Source organism: Podarcis liolepis (assembly GCF_965112155.1).
Source record: "Podarcis liolepis genome assembly, chromosome: 2".
NCBI classification, from domain to species: domain Eukaryota; kingdom Metazoa; phylum Chordata; class Lepidosauria; order Squamata; family Lacertidae; genus Podarcis; species Podarcis liolepis.
This window is the reverse complement of record NC_139555.1, coordinates 2968162-2988295: the sequence shown is the minus strand read 5'-3', so window position 1 is coordinate 2988295 and position 20134 is coordinate 2968162. Positions and strand designations below refer to the sequence as shown.

At 45.0% G+C, this 20134-nt stretch overlaps 1 protein-coding gene across 3 annotated transcripts in view; it reads right to left on the bottom strand.

Moving 5' to 3' along the window:
• The window catches only part of TNS2 (tensin 2), a 125580-nt gene extending 106252 nt beyond the window's left edge, over positions 1-19328 (bottom strand). For 2 of the 3 annotated variants that reach the window (XM_083486086.1, XM_083486082.1), the window contains exon 1: positions 18116-18219. Coding sequence is in view for 1 of the 3 variants with exons in the window: in XM_083486080.1 (XP_083342206.1) it covers positions 19159-19254 (96 nt within the window). In the remaining 2 variants the exon portion in view is untranslated. Of the gene's footprint in view, positions 1-18115; positions 18220-19158 lie in introns of those variants that run through there. The other variant, XM_083486080.1, reaches the window with a different exon arrangement.
• Between the last annotated feature and the right edge of the window lie 806 nt (positions 19329-20134).

Genomic DNA, 20134 nt, shown 5'->3' with positions numbered 1-20134 from the left:
AAAATAACTAAGGGGACAAGACAAGGCTGCCTCCTGTCACCATTATTGTTTATATTGGTGTTGGAGGTTCTGGCTAGAAGAAATAGATCTGATGAAGAGATCAAAGGGATAAGAGTGGGGCAGAGAGCATATAAACTCAAGGCATTTGCCAATGATGTGATGATAGTGGTAGAGGAACCTATGGTCAGTGTCCCAAGGGTTTTAGAACAAATTTCCGAATTCAGAGAGAAAACAGGTTTCAAACTTGACAAAAATTATGGTGAAAAATATGAATTGCCAGATAAAAAACGATCTACAATTATCAATAGGATTAATGATTGAAAAGAAAATTAAATATTTAGGAATGTGTTTAACACTGAGGAATATAAATATTTTTAAAGACAATTATGTGAAAGTTTGGAGAGAGGTTAAGAAGAGCCTATAAATTTAGGGAAGAACTTGTCATTTATGGGGAGGATATCTGTGATAAAAATGAATGTGCTACCAAAAATGTTATTTTTGTTTCAAACACTATCAGTGATCAGCAATACAAGATGCTTTAAAGAATGGTAAAAAGATATCACTAGATTTATCTGACAGGGAAAGAAACCAAGAATAAAGTATAAATTATTGACTGATAGCAAAGAAAGAGGTGGATTCTCCTTACCACATCTGAAATTATATTTTGAGGCATCTTCTCTTTGCTGGTTAAAGGAATGGATATACTGGGAAATGGTTCCATATCAAATCTTGAAGGACACAATAACAGATTTGGCTGGGACACCTATTTGTGGTATGACAAGATTAAAGTTCATAAAGCTTTTCTGAACCATGTTATAAGGAAACCAGAGTATGAAGTATGGGATAAATACAAAAATATATTGGAACACAAAACACCATGGTGGCTCTCTCCACTTGAAGCAATATCAGTGAAAAAAGGACTATGATAAATGATTGGACAACTTATAAATAATTATTAAATGAAGCAGATCAGGATTTAAAACTAAGGAGGTTTGAAGATACAAGGAAATTAGTAACAGATTGGTTGCAATATTACCAACTTAATGAAGTGTTTAAGTTGGTCAAAAAGAAGGGTTTTTAAAATAAAGCCTCCTAGTTCGAAAGAGAATTGTTAGAAAATAAAATCAAGTTAGCTTAAAAAATATATAGACTTTTATTAGAGTGGCAAACAAAAGATGAACAGGTCAAATCAGTTATGATCCACTAGGCCAAAGATTTTGGTTACAACATTGAATTAGCAGTGTGGGAGAGACTATGGACAACAGGATGAAAATTTACAGCATGTTACACTTTGAAGTGTATGAAAATGATGTATTGTTGGTATTTAACTCCTGGAAAATTAGCTAAGATGTATAAATCAAAGTCCAAAACATGCTGGAAATATAAAGAAAAAGAGGGTACTTTTTATCATATGTGGTGGTCATGTAAGATGATAAAAGAGTTCTGGGAAATTATATATAATGAATTGAAAAAAACATTGACAATAACGTTTCCTAAGAAACCAGAAGCTTTTCTTTTAGGTATTATAGGACCAGAGATCCCAAAGGACCAGATGGAACTATTTACGTACACAACCACTGCTGCACAGATTCTGCTAGCCCAGAAATGGAAAGATGGTACAACTTCAACCAAGGAGCAGTGGCAGATTAAACTGATGAACTATGCTGAGATAGCAAAAGTTACAGGAAGAATCAGAAACCGGGAAGAGGAGGTCTTTCATAAAGAAAGGGGGAAATTAATAATTTATTTGCAAAACTATTGTAAACAATTACACACATCAGTAGAATTGACAGAAAACTTGTAGCAAAAAATTGAACTATGGAATGATAAAGGATTTATAAGAATAGAGTTATGAAAGAGATGCAGAGGGGGAAATCATTATGTTATGATCCACAATAGGGGAAGGGAAGTCAAAGGGAATTAAACGTTTACCTTATGTTTTTAATTTGCTTGTTTCTGTCAAATAGAAAAAGCAATTTATTTATTTTTAAAAAAGATGTCCCAGTTAACCAGAACTTCCCTTTATGTGCAGATCGCTAACAAAGGTTACGGTAATGGCTTCCAAATGAGCCAGAAAACAGAAGCCAACTTTAAACCATAATTTGACTTGTTTGGAAGCCATTAACCCTAGTTCCGAGTTCAGAGGCAACAGGAAACCATGGTTAAGCATGGCTTCCTGACTTGTTTCTCTGCATGTGTGAAAGGAAGAGCAAAGCGGTTGTGTACAAGAGCATGAAGCTGCTTCAGATTTGATAGCTGAAGTGCGGCCTCAGTTCAGTAGGGATCATTTTCTAGTACAGTGGTACCTCGTGTTGCAAACCGTCCTCCTTACGAATTCCTTGGGTTATGCGTTCCGCTAACCCGGAAGTAGATGCCCCTTGTTGTGAACTTTGGCACGGCAGCAGCGGGAGGCACCATTAGCGGAAGCGCGCCTCATGTTGCGAGATGTTTCCGGTTACAAACGGACCTCCGGAATAGATTAAGTTCGTAACCAGAGGTACCACCGCAAATGAGTTTAGGACTGAAGTCTTGTATGCCTCTGAGCATAGTCTTGTTTCTTTTACCCATTTTATACCATGTGAATAGTTATTTAGATGCACAATAAGTCTTGTATTTGCAAATCTGGAGCTTATATTTTGCGCCTTTGTCCCCCTGCAACACAACCGCTTTCTATGTGTGTGTTGTATGTGTTCTCTCCTGGGCTCTGTAGGACCTCCAAAAATATCCAGCTCATAAGCATCCTTGACAACAGAAGAGCACTGGAAGCTTGCCCAGCTCACACTAGTGAGCTGGGGCTCCTTCCTGCAGGTAAGCCTATGCAATCTGCTGCAGCAGCTTTGCCTCTGCTCTGCTGCTTGAGCATCTAATAACTTTCTTCCCAACAGTCATTAGGCTAAATAAGTAAAAAACGCACCCCCCCGAAAGAGCTATCTTTAGGAAGACCCCAAAACTGTTGAGCTTTTTTTTATGAAAATGCCAAAAAACACCCACCCACACATGAGGGATGCAACTAGGCTTGTGTTCAAGAGGGAGTTAACTAGAGCAGGACTAATTGCATCCAGGAGCCAGAGAGTGAGACTTAATGACTGACTGACTGACTGTGCTGGACTGACTCTTGCCGCTGCCAATTAAATAACCCAGGCCATCTAATCTCCCTCCAAATAAATTAGGATGAATGTGCAATAAATAGGTTGCCAGGAAGCACCCTTAGCTGTGCTATCAGCACTAAATAGCTACCATGCATTGCCAGATTTATGTATGGGCTAAGTAGACTGAAGCCTTGGGCTTCTAAATCTAGGGGTCCTCCCCAGCCTGCCCACCCCACAGTGGGCAGTCCCCTCTCACCCCAAATTGCAAACCCAAGACTTCATGCGATGGCAGGGCAACTTGGGCCCAGCAACTATGAGACTCAGGGCCAGCCAGTGCGGTCCAATTTGAAACTCTGGGGCCCAACTTGAATTTTTTTTGTGGGGCCCCAGTTCATAGCCAAAGTCTGCAAAATCTTAGAGATATAAATCCATGTGCTAGGTCATTTTCACAAGGTCAGCAAAGCCCTTTAGAAATCAGACCTGTTATTGAGTTCTGGTGCAAGTTTGTACAGTTCACGTCTGATGAGCTTGAGAAACAAGCAAAAGCCACCTTGCCAAATGTCAACTACAAAACCAGGAGACAAAGAGTGAGGGAAAGGCAAAGAAATAACAGAAGTGCACCTGATGCCTTAGATGCACTATCTTCAAGAGACAGGTTTAGAAGAAAATCCTTTATTCCTATATTAGATGCACTTGAAGCCAATTTAAAAAGAAGAAGTACTGTGTACAGTGATGTTGCACAATTGTTTGCCATTCTTGCTACTTTGACAGCATCTAAGCAAGAAATTAAGCCACGTGTTGAACTGTTGATGGAAGCATACCCAGAAGATATTGACCTGAAACTTAGTGATGAACTTTTGCACTTTCACCTCGATGTGACACAAAGCCATAGGCTTACAGCAGAGCACTCTCTGTCTCATACAGACCTTTATCAAATTATATACAAGGAAAAAATTCAGATGGCCTTTCCTAATGTGGAAGCAATCTTGCAGCTATTTCTTAGCCTTATGGTCACTAACTGCTCAGGAGAGAGGAGTTTTTCAAGACCTAAAAGAATTAAAAATGAATTAAGGGCCACAATGTCTCAAGTGAGGTTGTCCGCACTGAGCATTCTGTACACTGAAAGTGACAAACTTAGACAAACAAATTTTGATGAAGTTTTATGATGTGAATTGCAGAATTTTAAATGCCCATCATCATCCTTGGCTTCATTCAGTTTTGCTTATAACACTCTTCCACGTTCTTCTAGTCGTGAGGGTGGGGGGTTGGGAGGGGCCTCACAAGTGGAGTAGCCGAGGGCCGCTCTCCATCTAAATCCGGCCCTGCTACCATGTTGTTAGGTTTTCCCTTAGCTTTATTCAATGGCATTTACTTCTGAGTAGACACGTTAGGACTGCTGCTTTAGTGGGGAAAGTACCTTTTTAAGAGGCTGGCACTAAAATTGGCCACAAAGAGGTTATCGTTATCCTAGTGAGTGGAAGTCCAAGGAAGGAAGTTTCCTTGTGCCAAGAGAGGATATTTCATCTGTATTGGGAAATGTGTTCTTAATTCAGCAAGAATGTTTGAGTGTAGGTGTTTGGACTACTGGAAAAAATGAAAAATTATTTATAAATTTATTACATGCATAGCCCCCCTCCTCAGAGATACATGTGTCCCCCGCCCCCATTTTATCACCACAACAATCCTGCACGGTGAAGTGGCTGAGAGTGACTGACCCAGGTCACTCAGTGACCCTTGTGATTGAGGAGGGATTTGAACCCAGGCCTCCCTGGTCTTAAGTCCAGCGCCCTGATTAACCACTGGTCCATATTAGCAAATGTCAGTCTTAGGTGAAACAGGTTTTTTCATTTCTTTTCTGAAATGTAGCTCTGATGGTCCAACACACATTCCGAGACCATATAACACCAGTCTTGAAAGACCTACATTGGCTCCCAGTACGTTTCCGAGCACAATTCAAAGTGTTGGTGCTGACCTTTAAAGCCCTAAACGGCCTCGGCCCAGTATACCTGAAGGAGCGTCTCCACCCCCATCGTTCTGCCCGGACGCTGAGGTCCAGCTCCGAGGGCCTTCTGGCGGTTCCCTCATTGCGAGAAGCAAAGCTACAGGGAACCAGGCAGAGGGCCTTCTCGGTGGTGGCGCCCGCCCTGTGGAACGCCCTTCCAGCAGATGTCAAAGCGATAAACAACTACCTGACATTCAGAAGACATCTTAAGGCAGCCCTGTTCAGGGAAGTTTTTAACGTGTGATATTTTACTGTATTTTTGGTTTTTATGGAAGCCGCCCAGAGTGGCTGGGGAGGCCCAGCCAGATGGGCGGGGTATAAATAATAAATTATTATATTATTATTATTCCTGGCCCTACCATAATAAAACTCTATTTATCTCAGCAAACAACCTTATTAACTGAGGACCAGGAAGGAACCATGGCCAACAAAATTCTGAATTGTGTTTGTGAGCTGTGGAGAAGAGTGTCTATCCTGTGAGCAAGTGCACACAGGAGAGTGGCACAGAAAGCTTCGCATAAAAGACTAAATGTTGCCTTTTGTTTTGCAAATGGTGACTATTGCATGTAATAGCCTGAAAAGGGAATGTTTTCTTTAGAAAGCTTATTGGTCTTGGGACACTGATTGCAATGACCTGAAGTGCTTGACAGGAAGAGACGAAATTCCTTTGTATATAGCTAACCATGAATCATCATGTATGTTTTTTTAGATTTAATCTTTATTTCTTGTTAGCCCGATTTACCCTCTTTTCCAGGAAGAGCTAAAAACATTGTAAATAATTTATGTAAACCACATAGGAAAGAAGGTGTTAAGGATGCTGATAAAAACTTAACTAGAAAAAACATGTTAATAGCCCAGGACAATTGGTTAAGCAATAAGAGCCAATGAATTGAAATATTCTCCTGATAGTTCAGAATCTCTCTCGAGGATTTGGAATGAGATACACACCAGAGCTTAATGAGTATGATAAGATAGAGACAGATGAAGGATTAGTGACTTTACTGCCTTCTGAAGGAAGAGTGAGGCAAACAAATAACAATGCTTTATCAGAAGTAAATAATAATTGCAAGTATATATGTTTAGTACCACAGAGCCTAGGGCTTGCCAATCGGAAGGTCGGTGGTTCAAATCCCCGCAACGGGGTGAGCTCCCATTGCACGGTCCCTGCTCCTGCCAACCTAACAGTTCAAAACCATGTCAAAGTGCAAGTAGATAAATAGGTAGATAAATACCTTCCAGTGGGAAGGTAAACAGCGTTCCCATGCGCTGCTCTGGTTCGCCAGAAGCGGCTTAGTCCTGCTGGCCACATGACTCGGAAGCTGTATGCCGGCTCCCTCAGCCAATAAAGCGAGATGAGCGCCGCAACCCCAGATTCGGTCACGACTGGACCTGATGGTCAGGGGTCCCTTTACCTTTACTCTGTCATAAAACTCTGCCAGCTGAGGGGAGGTCAAAGGGTGAGCAGGATAGTTTTCTCAGTGGCCCATCCTTATCCTCCTATACCTCCCATCTATGATGTCAATGCATCTGGACTGGATATAATACTGATGAGCCGTGGACTTTCCATTTGAAAAACACAAAGAGTCTTGTGTCTCCTTGAAGGCTAAGGGCAGCTCTGAACTCAGTCTTTGGCAGGAAGGAATTCAAACACATGCTGGGATATTTAGGGCCACTTCAGACAACCTGTTCATTCAGTATTCATCCCAAAGATTATGTGGTAGTTAGACTATTCCCAGTCTACACTGAGTCTTTGCTTTCATTTGTTTACAAAGACAATGAGGATTCATCCTGCATTCATCCTGATTTGTTTGTGGAGTCTTCCCATTAATCCTTTGTTCATCCTAGACTTTTTGGTGCATTTTGCCATTTCTTTCCTAACCACAAAAAGTCTGTTTGCTTTAAAAATAGGTTGGTTGTGCTAAGTGACTGAGTGCTTTAATCCCTTGAAAATTGTAGAATGAAGACATGATTAATGGGAAGATGTATAAACACCCCACATGCAAATCAGAATGAATGTTCATTCTCATATAACAACCCCTACCCACCAACAAATCAAATAAAGACAGGATATAATCTAACCTCCACTCCACATAAATAAACTTTGTGCCAGCAAATCAGGATCAATGCTCAATAAAGACAGGATATAATTTAACCTGCAAGCCAAATATGCTTGTGGAAGTAAATCAAGATAAATGCTCAATAAACAGGTCATCTGGAGGAGCCCTGAAATGTACTACGGCATGATATTTCAGACACTTTTGCTCTAGTGTTCTACTGTTAATTGGGACTATCCCATATTCCCATACTGAACTGAAACAGCAGTACTGTTATGTACTTAATCTGTTCCAGAGGTCCATTCGTAACCGGAAACCACTTGTAACATGAGGCGCACTTTTGCTAATGGCGCCTCCCGCTGCTGCCATGCCGCCGGAGTGCGATTTCCGCTCGCATCCTGGGGCAAAGTTCACAACAAGGGGCATCTACTTCCGGGTTAGCGGAGCGCGTAAGCCAAAGCATTCATAAGGAGGATGGTACATAACACGAGGTACCACTGTATTAAAGATTACCCTTTCTGTCAGGGCAAGGTAACAATGACTGCTTTTTACTCAGCATGCTATGGAAGCCACAGGGACTTGCATCCTGAGAGGTCTTATGACACTGCCTAGACCAGGGGTCAGCAAGGTTTATCTTGCCTGGGCCGGATCAGTCCCGCAGAGATCCCTCCGTGGGCTGGATCGCGCCCGCGATTTTTGGCATCTGCACAGGTGTGATTTTTGGCATCGCGGAAGCGAGTCCCCACGCCGTGCTGCGCCGGTTTAGCACAGCGCGCAAGCAGGCATCTCAGTTCGGGGGCAGCTCGTGGGCCGGTCAAACGACCTCCGTGGGCCACTTCCGGCCCATGGGCCTTAGGTTGCTGACCCCTGGCCCAGACTTCTCCTCAGATTATTCCCAGTCTTCTCAGGCAGATCATTCTGCAGCTGGGTGAGCAGGCATCATAGCCTGAATGTGAACCTGAAATTATATTTCTACAATTTTTCATGAGAATGTGAAGAATTTACTTATGTTGTGATTCTTCAACGATATCTCTCCTTCCTTGACTCAACACCATCTTTCCTTAAGCACCAAACCATTAAAGAGGCCTCACCAACTCTTGTCAAGACACATACAATCTACAAAAAGCCCTTCTATAGCTGCTAAAACTCAGAGGTGCTAAGAAAAAGACCAACACGGCACACATTTTGAACTTCTGGATATAAAACTGGAAAAACCGCAGTCGGCTTTAAGACAGGGAATGGGGCCATGGGCAGCTGTGGCCTAACAAGCCAGGTAGAAGCGCTGCAGCCAGGTGTGTGAAGGATGAGATGAGGAGGAAGCATGTGGGCACACAGCATGTTCTCTGCTTGATAACCTATGGTTTGTCAGCCTGTGAGATCTGGGCAAGGGCCACCGATGCCAAGCAGGGATCTGAAGCTGAGGGCCGGCCCTGCCATTGAGCAGAGTGAGACAGCTGCCTCAGGTGGCATATGCTGAGGGGCTGAACAGACAGAGCGGTGTGTGCCTTGTCTTCTCTGAGCTAGCCCTTGGCCCTCAGGAGCATCAGAGGTGGCGCCCCACTGCCACTGTTGAAGTAAGATTCAACTGCCAGTAGGGTCTACTTCTGTATGTGGAATGGAGAGAGGAGCCATCTTTTCCTTCGCCTCAGGCAGACAAATGTTATAGGCTAACCCTGCTAAAGCTCAGTCTCTCCAGACCAAAGGCTAAACCAAACACCATCCAGTGAATTTGTGCCTACCCTCAGCAATGTCTAGATTCTAGAACATGAACTGATCCCATGAGGCAAGGTGAAGTGACCACCTCAGGAGGCAGGATCCGAAGCCGATCTTTGTTTTTCTTTTGTTCCTGGTGTGGGTCTTCCCGAGTGAGAAGGGGACCACCATGCTGTGGTTTGCCTCAGGTGCCAAAATGTCCTGGGCTGGCCGGACAAAGACCAGTCACCATCTCTCGGCTTAAAGTACCTCAAAGGGCTGTTGTGAGAATAAAATGGGGAGGGGAGATAACTATATACACCACCCTGAGCTCCTGGGAGGAAAGGTGGGATAGAAATGTAAAGATGAAATAAATAAATAAGGGGAAGCAGGGATAGGAAGGAAACATATTGACTGTTGCAGAGTCAGGCCACCAGGTAGATTTTCCACAAGCAATGAGGTGGAAAGCTAGAAGTGCTTTCATTACCAGGTCCAGGTATACATAGAAATGCCTAGTTTAGCCCTAAGTCCAGCACTCTGTGCTCCACACCACACTGACCACACTGACTCTAGGAACAGGACCCTTACCCTTCGGGAAGTCAAGCCTTCAACATGTTCAGCATATGTTCCTGTGGCCTTAAGTGTGCATTTGCTTTTCTTCTGCTCTGCTCTCTGACCCTGACGAGGCCCTGGGCCCGGCCCCCAACCTTTCTTGGAAGGGGCTGGGGCCCCTCGGTGTTCAGAAGGGCCCCTGCACAACTTCAGAAGAATCTTAATCCTCCAGAGAAGGTGTTCCTTCTGGCACACACTGTACATTTAAGGCATATTTAAGGCGCATGACTTTGCCCTTCCCCTCCTGAATCCTGGGAACTGAAGTTTGTTTATGGTGCCAAGGATAGTAGCTCTGTAAGGGATGAACTACATTTCCCAGGGTACTTTGGGGAGAGCCACATCTTTTAAATGTGTCAGTGCTCCGTACCTCCTCCCTGGGTAAAGGCCAAGATCCATGGCCAGAGGCTTGGGGGGGGGGACCTGGTTCCTTGAACTGAGGAATCAAGGACTGGATGACTCCTAGTTTGGCTGACGGAGACGTCTCACAGCAGGGACAGGCAAACCTTTCGCTTGGTTCACTCACTCCCAGTCAAGGGCTACAGTCCAAGCCGTGCGTATTGCAGTTTTTTCCATTGTCTCAGGCAGGGGGTTGCAGCAGCAGTTTGGCGTTTGGGAGGGGTTTTGAGCTGCTCATCACGACTGAATTCCAATAAGAAACAAGGCCTCAGGAATTCCATTTCCAATTTCTCCTTTTCTACTTCAGACAAATGAGACTGGGAAAATGAGTGCAGCAGTCCAGGTCCTGAGAGGCTCCCTTGGAATCAAATTGCGCTCTCTCTCTCTCTCTCTCTCTCTCTCTCTCTCACACACACACACACACACAGCTTCCCTCTCCATTAGCCCCTTAGTTTGGCTATGTTAGACCTAATAGTACAGCTTTAAAATCATACAGCTAAGAACAGCAGGAGGAGCCAAAGCTGGCTTCCCTGACGTCTGACATTTACCTTTCCAGAGTTTCTCATTAACACAAAGGACTGAGTTTCCATGATGGACCAGACCAAGGGTCCATCTAGCAGGCACCTTACCGTATTTTTCGCTCCATAAGGCGCACCTGACCATAAGGCGCACCTAGTTTTTAGAGGGGGAAATCAAGAAAAAAATATATTATTCCCCCCCACCCCAGCCCCAAAGAGCAAAGCCAGTGGGATCCCGCTTGCTGTCCTGGCTGCTTTAGCTGTGCACAGCTAAAGCAGCACCCTTTAAGGAGCGCGCGGCTCCTGCAGGCTTTTCTACAAGGAGGGAAGAAGGGACTGACGCGGCCAGTCAGTCCCTTCTCCCTCCTTGGGGAAAAGCCCCCAAGAGCGGAGCTTGTGTGCGGCTCTTGGGGGCTTTTCCTGCCTGCCTCTCCTCTGCATTCGCTCCATAAGACGCACACACATTTTCTCTTACCTTTTAGGAGGGGAAAAGTGCGTCTTATGGAGCGAAAAATACGGTATTTCCCCTGGTGGGCAGCGCACAGGTGGGCCATGAGAGCAACGGAGCCCTCTCGCGCTGTTTTTCCTCAGCAACTGGTATTCACTGGCACGCTGCCTCTGCTCTCGGAGGCGTCATAGAGCCATCACAAGTTGTAATCACAGATCACCTTATCCACTATGAAGTTGTCTAATCTTCTTATTACAGACTATGTTAACAACTGCCTCAGGTCAACAGGTACAGTTGCTGTGGATCATGTGGCTTTGCTTAACTTGCATAACGTATACAGGAGGCCAGATTTTATTGTAGAATTCGGTGACCCTAAAAATATTATTTTTCAGAAAATCATGGGGTTGTATCTAATTAAATCACTGCATGTACAGAACAACTTCCATGAGCTCAATGAAGCTGCCCCTTCCTCTCCTCAGTGTTGGTTGGTAAGGAAAAATTAAAATATAGAAAGGAGAATTCCATGGATGATCCAGGTTTGGAGCAAGTACTCTTTGGTGAGAGAACCCCAGCAGAGATTTAAAATCACAAAACATGCAGCCAAGTAAAGCATGGAAATGCAGGCTATTAAATCTTTAAAATATGCGCTTGTGAGTTTCTTCCAAAGTTCTCCTCTTCCTTTAGCATAGAAAAAGACTACATGTTTTGTAGGTTAAAAATGGTTTCATGTGCTTTTCCATACAGCATTCAGAAGACACAGGCAAGCAAAATTTAGGTTAGTTCCAAAATGGTGAAAGTTCCTAAATTGTATAAGAATACGAGGGGGAGGAGGAGGAGGGCAAAGCTCCATTGCGCTTGCAGAAATTGCTCCATTACGCAATGACTTAGCTGGATTCAACACAAGAGTGTAAGCAGCCCCGGAAGTAACTCACAAGAGCCAGGACAGGGGCGGGTACCTTTTTGGCTCCATCGGACAGATCCTTATCAGGATTGGCATCACAGGTCGAATTTGAGATGTGGGTGCTGCCCACCTGTCACTCACATGACAACCTTATGACATCTCATGATTTTGGGGGGGGAAAAGGAAACCCAGCCTGAACTGAGGTCCACTATTAAATATTCCTAAAAATCTTACACAAAATGTATCCAGTTCTACCCAAAGGAGGCTTCTTTGGCAACAAGATACCTGGTATATATATATAAAAAACCCTGTTTTAGTGTAAGATAAAGTTGCTTTTGGATGGGTGCACACAATTCTCCAACTTGCAAATGCCCAGCATAGTACATGACAGCTGAAGGATTTCAGGTTTGCATTCTTTATAATCAATTAGCATACAAATAAAGAGTCGCCTGCAATATGTGTATACACACAGACACACACAGACACACAAGCAACCCTTTTAATTAAATAGGGCTGCCAGTGCAGTTTTTCTGTAAAAACAGAGCCTCTGGGTTGACAGGGATGGGAGACTTATGGCCCTTCAGATGTTGCTTGACTACACAGACCTCATCATCCTTGATCACTGGTTATGCTGGCTGAGGCTGATGAGAGTTGAAGTCCAACAACATATGGTTCTCAACCTTTGATGTAAAGGTTTTTTTTTAAAAAAACACAAAAAAACTATTCTCCCCTTTTTACTGTTTTTGGTGTGTGTGTGCGCGCACACACACACACACACAGTCCCTCCAGGAATACGACCTCTCATTTCCAGCTTTAGCATCTTGCAAGCACCATTTTGTGAACTGTTTTAAGGCCTGGGACTCCCCTGCCTGCTCCACTCAAGGTGCTTGGCTCCCTTCACTTTCTTGAAAAAGGGTTCTTGATGCAGCTTAGCATGTTAGCAAGCAGTCTAGACAGAGGCAGAGCGACCTGCTCTGGTACCCAGAGTGGCGCTCGTCCCAGGGAGCATGGTGCGTTTCCCAGGGGGCATGGCAAGCACCCCGGGGGCATGTGCGGTGAGTGATGCGTGCCCCAGAGGTGCCGCCGATCATTTGTCACCCCTCCTTTGGAATGGCACCCGGGTTGGACAGCCCCCCTGGCCCCGCCTCGGAACTCCCCTGAGTCTAGACAGGGGTGTTCCGCTAGTCTCTAGGAAAAAACTCTTACAAAATAAAGGTAGTTTCTTGCAGAGAAGCAGCAGAGATAGCATACATAGCAAAATAAAGAGTATTTCAGCAAATGTTTTATTGCTTGGGCTCAGGCAGTCAATAAGAAGGAGGTCTCAAGACTTCTGAAAGTCTCTTAATCAAACAATTTCAAAGTGTCCAAGATGGCACAACACAGTGAATTTACAGTGTGCCACACCCTTTAAAGTAGCCCAGCCTCCTCCTTTTCTCCCCTTGGCTGCTCCAGACCAGCAGTAAGAGCCCATCAGCTGGGGCTGGTGCATACCCTCCAACATCCCGGTGAGGCTAATTGGGACATGACCTTGATGGAGGCCCCATCCCCTCTCACTCCCCCCCCCATGACTGCCCGCCCCCCACCATTGTACTTCTGGAAGCTGGCACAGAAGTAGGAAGAGGAGGGGGTGGCACACAAGCACAAGGTGAGAGAGTGAGACCAAAAACGTGTGTCGTGTGTCAGAGCATGGGAGCCAAAACGGGACACGCCGGGATACAATCAGAAGCCGGGGCTGCTTCTGTAATTCTGGGATGTCCCACTTAAAACAGGACAGTTGTGTGGTGTGCTGATGGAGTCCAACATCTGCGGAGAGTCAAAGGCCCCCCACCCCTGCTGCATTGGTTGATAAAACCAAGTCTGAATGAAATCAAGGTGCAGTTCGCAGCAGAGCAATGACTGCACAGGAACCTAGGAATTTGCCTAATCTCATAGGTCCTTTGAGCTGAGTGTTGTCTGCACTGACTGACAGCAGCTCTCCAGTGTTTCAGGCAGGGTTGTCTCTCAGTCCCACCTGGAGATGCTGGTGATTGAACCTGGGACTATCTGCCTGTAGAACAGGTGCTCCGCCACTGAGCTATGGCCCTTCTTCTGAAGGGAGGTGCCTAGGCTTTCTGCTCGGTGGAGTGGTCTGCCTGATTCCTATGGGGCCATTAGTAGATCATGGCACAAATAAAAACAGCTACTCATCTAGACTCTTTGAAAACTTCAAATGTCCCATCTTGATAATGAGGTCATATATTTATTCCCCCGGGTCTTTTTAATTAAAGCAGGAGGCAAGTCATAAATGACATCATATACCAGAACTGAGTAACCACGTCTCTGCTATGTAACCAAAAACCTATTAGCATGAAAAGTCAGAATCCCACAAGGCAGGCAGCAAACAGAGCACGCAAGTCTGGGTGTGTGGGTGACAGAAAGGATTAAAGAGAGGAAATGCCAAATGCACACGCATCTCCCACTGCTTTGCTAACTACCCAGATGGAGTTCTGGGAACTATAAAATGGTAGTAGCCCCTGTCCAGCCGACTCGGGAGAATCATATTACAATGTAAGCAATCCACAAAGTGACGCAGAATTGTCAGGACAAGACAAGATGTTCCATGTGGCATTAGGATGCTTCTCTGTGTCAAAGTCTCCTCCTCTTACTCCAGAATGCAAGAGTCCTTCTTCACACAGCACAGTTAAACCATGGAACTCGCTCACATGGGAGGCCACCAAGCATGAGATGGGCTCATGGAGGGTAAAGCCATCAACAGCTACTAACCACAAGGACCATGCTCTGCCTCCACAGCTGGAAGCAGGCCTGGAAACTGTCTGAAGGGAGAGGGCTCTTGCGCTCAGTCCTGCCTGTGGGTTTCCCACAGGAACCTGGTTGACGCTGTGAGAATAGGATGCTAGACTAGATGGCCCATTGGCTGGATTCACCAGGGCACATTTTATATTCTTATGGCAGGGGCTGATGGGAGTTGGAGTCCAACAACACCGCGCTGGGGGAAAGCTGCTTTATGCTACTATGCTCTTCAATAGCCACAGTGACTGATCCCTACACCGATCTTCTCAAAAACTCTCTTTCCCTTGCCAATCAGCCCCTCCAGAGGCTCCTTCTGCTCCTCATTCACATGGATTAGGCGCCTGTGGGTTGGTTTGTTTTTTCGCCACTTGAGCCAATCTTTCTGAGCTGTGCTCATACCCAACTTGCTGCCCTTGCTCTGTCCAAAAAAATCCCCCCCACTAGAAGTTTTAACCTCAAAAAATGCAAAGAACGTCCTCTGAATTGGACTAAGCCAACAAGCACAGAGGAACAGAAAGGAAGGAAGGAAGGGAGAGAGAGGGGCTTCTATAGCAAGCAAGATGGGTGGGGAGGGATGGCAGAGAAAATAACACCCATCCAGTTCAGGAAGGGAGGCAAGAAAATGTAAATGCTGAAAGAGAGGCTCTGGTCTGACAAGCCATTTATTTGCCTGCCCTGACAGCAGAATTGCTCTCTCTCTGTATCTCTTGAGGGCAGATTTTTTGTATTTAACAGTGTGCAAGCAAAGGTGGGTGGGGAGAAACACTTAATAGTAATTTTGAAAAAAATTGAGTACATTTAAACAAGGTAAACGCTAACCATGGGTTGAATTCAATGTGGCACTATTACAAATATTCCATCTGCCCAAGCATGCTGCTGTTCCTTCTGTCTCCACCCTCTGGAGCCAATTTCATGAGTGTGGGGAGAGGCTTCTGCTGACGGGGTTAATTAGGTGATTCTCATCCTACTATTCCAGAAACCTTGCTAAATCCATACATCAGAATCTCACAATATTCCCATCAAAGCATGTGGATTTAGGTTTTCTTGTACCTTCTTGCATCAGCCTATTTTTAAAGAAAATTGTCATACTTCTGTCTACCCACTTTGACCTTGAATCATTTTAGTCAGTTTAGCCATGGAAGCTATATGCCAAACTTTAGCCAGTCAATCATCCAGGGTTGGGGATCAAATTTATTCCAGTTATAAGGAATAGCTATACAGGCTGCAGTCAATATGTAAAGGGCCATCTCTCTACCAACCATTGGTCCTACATCTTTAATATAATCAAACAAAATTGCTAGTGGATCCATTGGTAATATATGTCCCGTACTTGTTTCAATTCCTTTAATAACATCAATCCAAAGCTTCCTTATTTGGTCCAAAAAATATGTAAGAAGTCAGCACTGAGTATTTTACATCTCCAGCATAAACTGCTCACTGTTTTATAAACACAGGTAAGACATCTTGGTGTTACATGCCTTAAATATCTCTCTGCATACAGTTTAAAGCACACAACACACCCACCCTAGCAAAATAATCCTGGGAACTGCTGTGTACCCCCCCCCCCAGAGCTACAATTCCTAATGCCCTTAGCAAACTGCAGTTCCTGGGAATCTTGGGTGGGTGGGTGGGTTTTTAATACATGATATGTACGTAGCCCCCCCCCCCAGCACCTCCTTACTGTCTCCTATCCACCCTGCACTGCTTCCAGCCCCAGAAGCAGGGGCCAAGAAAGGCTGTTGCCTCTGGGTAGTGGATTTGTGAAGTCATGGAAAGACAGTAAGTGGTTTTTTTTAAATCACTTGGGTTTGTTCTACCGCCAGAGACAGAAGGTGCTTGTGAGATTTTTCTGCTTCAGGTGATAAAATAAGTTGATCCACCTTATGTACTATACAAAGAGGGGGGAGGGATTTGCTGCTCTTCCTCAGGCTGGCCTTGGGCTGGACCTGAATAAAAAGGGGTCAGAGAAGCTAGACTTGCAACTGGGCTGCTTGCGCTCAGCAATCTCAGTGGCCTTGTGACCCACCCTTAAGGAAACTCCTGGGATGCCTGCCTGCCTATAAGCCTATTACCAATTACATAGCCTCCCACATTTCACAGCTGAGCAGACACTCTTGCGTGCTTGAAAACCTTAAATTCTCACCTTGAAGATCACTGCTAAGCTCCTGCCTGCCCTCCCCTCTGTTTATTGCCCATCACCGAAGGCTCTTCATTTGCTCTGTAATATAGTGCAATCTCTTCCAGGGGTCTTCTAAAAAATAAGTCCTATTGAGTCTGATGAGCTTTACAGTGTCAGGGAGGGATGGCCAGTGTCTCAATTTTTATTTCTCTCAATTTCTCATTTTTTTAATCCTAGGTTTAGAAATGTAACAAAGATACATGCAATTTTTTTTAAAAAAAGTCTGGATGGAAATTCATACACATTTTCATACATGTTTCTCCTAAGGCCAGATTTGGCCCTTGAGGCTGATGTTCACCACCCTGGGTTACAGGAATGCCAGCTCTTAAAATAATTTGTACTCTATTTCTGTATCAAAGTTCAAAATAGCGGAACATTATTTTTTTTAAGACCAAAAATTAAGAATCAAGCCAGAGAAATTTGGTCCCTTTCTCTGCAATTTTCTAAATGAATTGGTTGTGGCATTTGTATTCCACTCAGCTTTTAGTGTATTTTAATCTTACCAGAAGTTGCCTACACACGGTGGTGCATCTAAAGCACATTCCCACCAATAAGAATCATGGGAACTGTAGTTTACCCCTCAGAGCTACAATTCCCAGCACTCTGAATCGGCACTTCCCAGGATTCTTTTTGAGGGAGGGAGGGAAATACGTTTTAAGTGTGTTGTAAATGTATGGTGTGGGATACTGCCTTGGTCTTACCAGTTTTAACGCTGTGGGGCAGCAGAACAGTAGCCACTGGCTGCCAACTGCTGCAAGATGCTCCCCATCACCACATGCAAAAGCAAAAAGTTTTTTGTTTTTTTAAGGGAAACTGCAGTCGCTGCACAGTTACTTCTTAATGGGTCAAGACTGCGCACAGCTAAGGAAAGCTTTGCCCCTGTCATTCCTAAAGGTGTCTGCAATGATCTTTAAAAAGAGTGTCTTTAGACCAGAAACCTCGTTTCACACGCCTGGGACACAGTGGCAGATTCAGCTGTTCTCTCAAAGCAAGAGAGCTGTCCTCTCCTGTCAGATGCAGTGAGTGGACCACTATACTGTAATTCTGGGGTGAGGGGGTGGGTTGTGGGGCAGGGTAGGGAGGGATTCTCATACAACCCGCTTGTTCCCATTTACCAGTCCTCCTTTCCTTGGACCTCTACCTTGTGAAGCGCTGCCACAGCATGTCAGAATTGGAAGGGGACCCTGCTCAACTGTGTCATCCCTGGCAGACAGCTGTCCAGGCTTTGCTTGAGCATCTCCAGCTGTGGAGAGCCCACCCTCACCTCCTGAGGCAAGTCTGCTTCACAAACTCTGCTGCTTTCACCCTGTTCTTGAAAGCAAGCCTGCTTCATTTTCTATGTGACAGCCCTTCAGATATTCAAAGACAGTTATCACGCCTCCCCTTAATCTGCTCTTTTCCACACTAAAACATATCCAGCTCTTTCAACCATACCTCCTAGGTTTCCATGCCCCTGTGATCAACATCAACCTCTGGAGGCAATGGACTTTCTGAAGTGTGGTGTCCACAACTGAGAACAGTTGGCCAAACAACCCACTCTGAGAAGAGCAGAATACAGAGCTCCCACTTAGCCTCCGGTGATGCCTTTCTAACTATTTATTTGCATGCATACATATCATATATACCATATTTTTCCGTGTATAAGACTAGTTTTTACTTTAAAATTATGTGAAAAACTGTGGGTCATCTTATACACTGGGCAATCTCCCCCCTATTTTCTTAAACTGGTGTCCCTAAAAATAGGGGGTGTCTTATACACAGGGGCGTCTTATACACAGAAAAATGCTGTGTGTGTGTGTGTGTGTGTACACACACAATGTAATTCTAGGCAAGTTTACTTTGAGCATAAGTCCCATTTATTCCAGCAAGACTTACACTCTTGAGGATTGCAGCCTCAGGCTCAAGTTGGGCCTCTGGAAGTTAAAACTATGTGGGAGTGGGATGAAAACGGACTCTAGTGCACATGCACATAAAACGGCCGGCACATGGACACTAGCACCGATGTGCGCCTTTTCCCTTCCACCCACCCTGCCAGGAACTGCTAAGTGCTTTTTTCTAGCAGAAGCACAATCACAGCCATTGTAAGGGTTCAGTCACTCTGACTAAAGCTCTCTTAGGAACTGTTTACTAACACACCCTGATTCAGGAACAGCAAAAAGAGAGAGGCGTAAATGAATACAAGAAGCAAGGAGGCAGAAGTAGGGAATGGAATAGACTGCATTGCACAGAGACAAAAGTGTCCCAGCTTCTAGTCTCTATGAAACTTTGGAGATGAATCTATTCCATCCATGCTTCTAGCCAGAAAGTCAAACACAAACACATCAAGACACTCATACATTCACGCCCCTTGCCATCGTATGCCACAAAACAGCCAGTGTCTCTGGCTGAATAATTTTAATGAGATGACGCAGCCTGTAATTCCATGCTTGCCTGTGCAGAGAAAGAGAAAGAGAGAGAGAGTGAGTTAAGTAACACACCTTGGTCAACTGCATTCTTGTGGCGCTTCTTGGGCTCCCCCGGGGTGCAGAGCAGCAATCCGTTCCCCAACAATCGGACCCTCCTTCCCAGCCCATACGATCCTTTCTGCTTCCTCTCTCTCTTTCTTCGGCAAAAGTTGTGGGTATTTCCCCCCCTTCTCTGGATCTTTGGAACTGCCTTGCCTTACAAACTCCTCCTCCCTGTCCCACTCTTTCCACCCCCTTGCTCTCCATCTCTCTCTCTCTCTCTCTCTCTCACACACACACAGTCTTAATAATATTTAGATCAGTGCCAGAGCAAACTCAGCCATGCCACATGAAGCTGTGTGAGTTTGCAAAACTGGGCCTGTAAACAGGTGGCAAAGTGGAGCCCCCTGAGATGTAGGTAGATTAGTATGCCGTGTGTGTGTGTGTGTGTGTGTGTGTGTGTGTGTGCACATACAGAGAAGAAGGTCATAACCTTTTCAGGGAATAACACGGAGAGGGAAACGCAGGGGGAGATGACATATTGTTGGAAATGGGGAGGGTGCCTTGTCAGAACACATGCACTCCAAAGAGCGTAACGGGATAATTGGAAACATATTATCCCCTGGAAAATCCCTCCAGAGCAGCTTTGGAGTAACAAAGAGACATGTGTACCATTCAGCCAGATCTGTATCCTGTTTCCTTCCAGCTTTTGGTGCTCTGGGTCAGCAGCTTCAGGGCCTGCAGCTCAAGAGGGGGAGGAAAAAGCAGCAGCAGCAGCAGTTGGGTTTCCACTTCCTAAACAGGAATATATGCATGTGCAACCATACCTGGAGTGAACTTCCTGTCTCCCTTTGCCAGGCTTTCTCTTACTCTGCTCATGTATCATGGATGTGCCTTTCCCTTGCTAATGATAAGCACAAGTAGGACCTGTAACAAAATGTTGCAGTGTGAGTGCCCTTGTTGAGGGCTCCAGCCAGCCTGCCATAATAATCTTTCCCCCATTCCATCC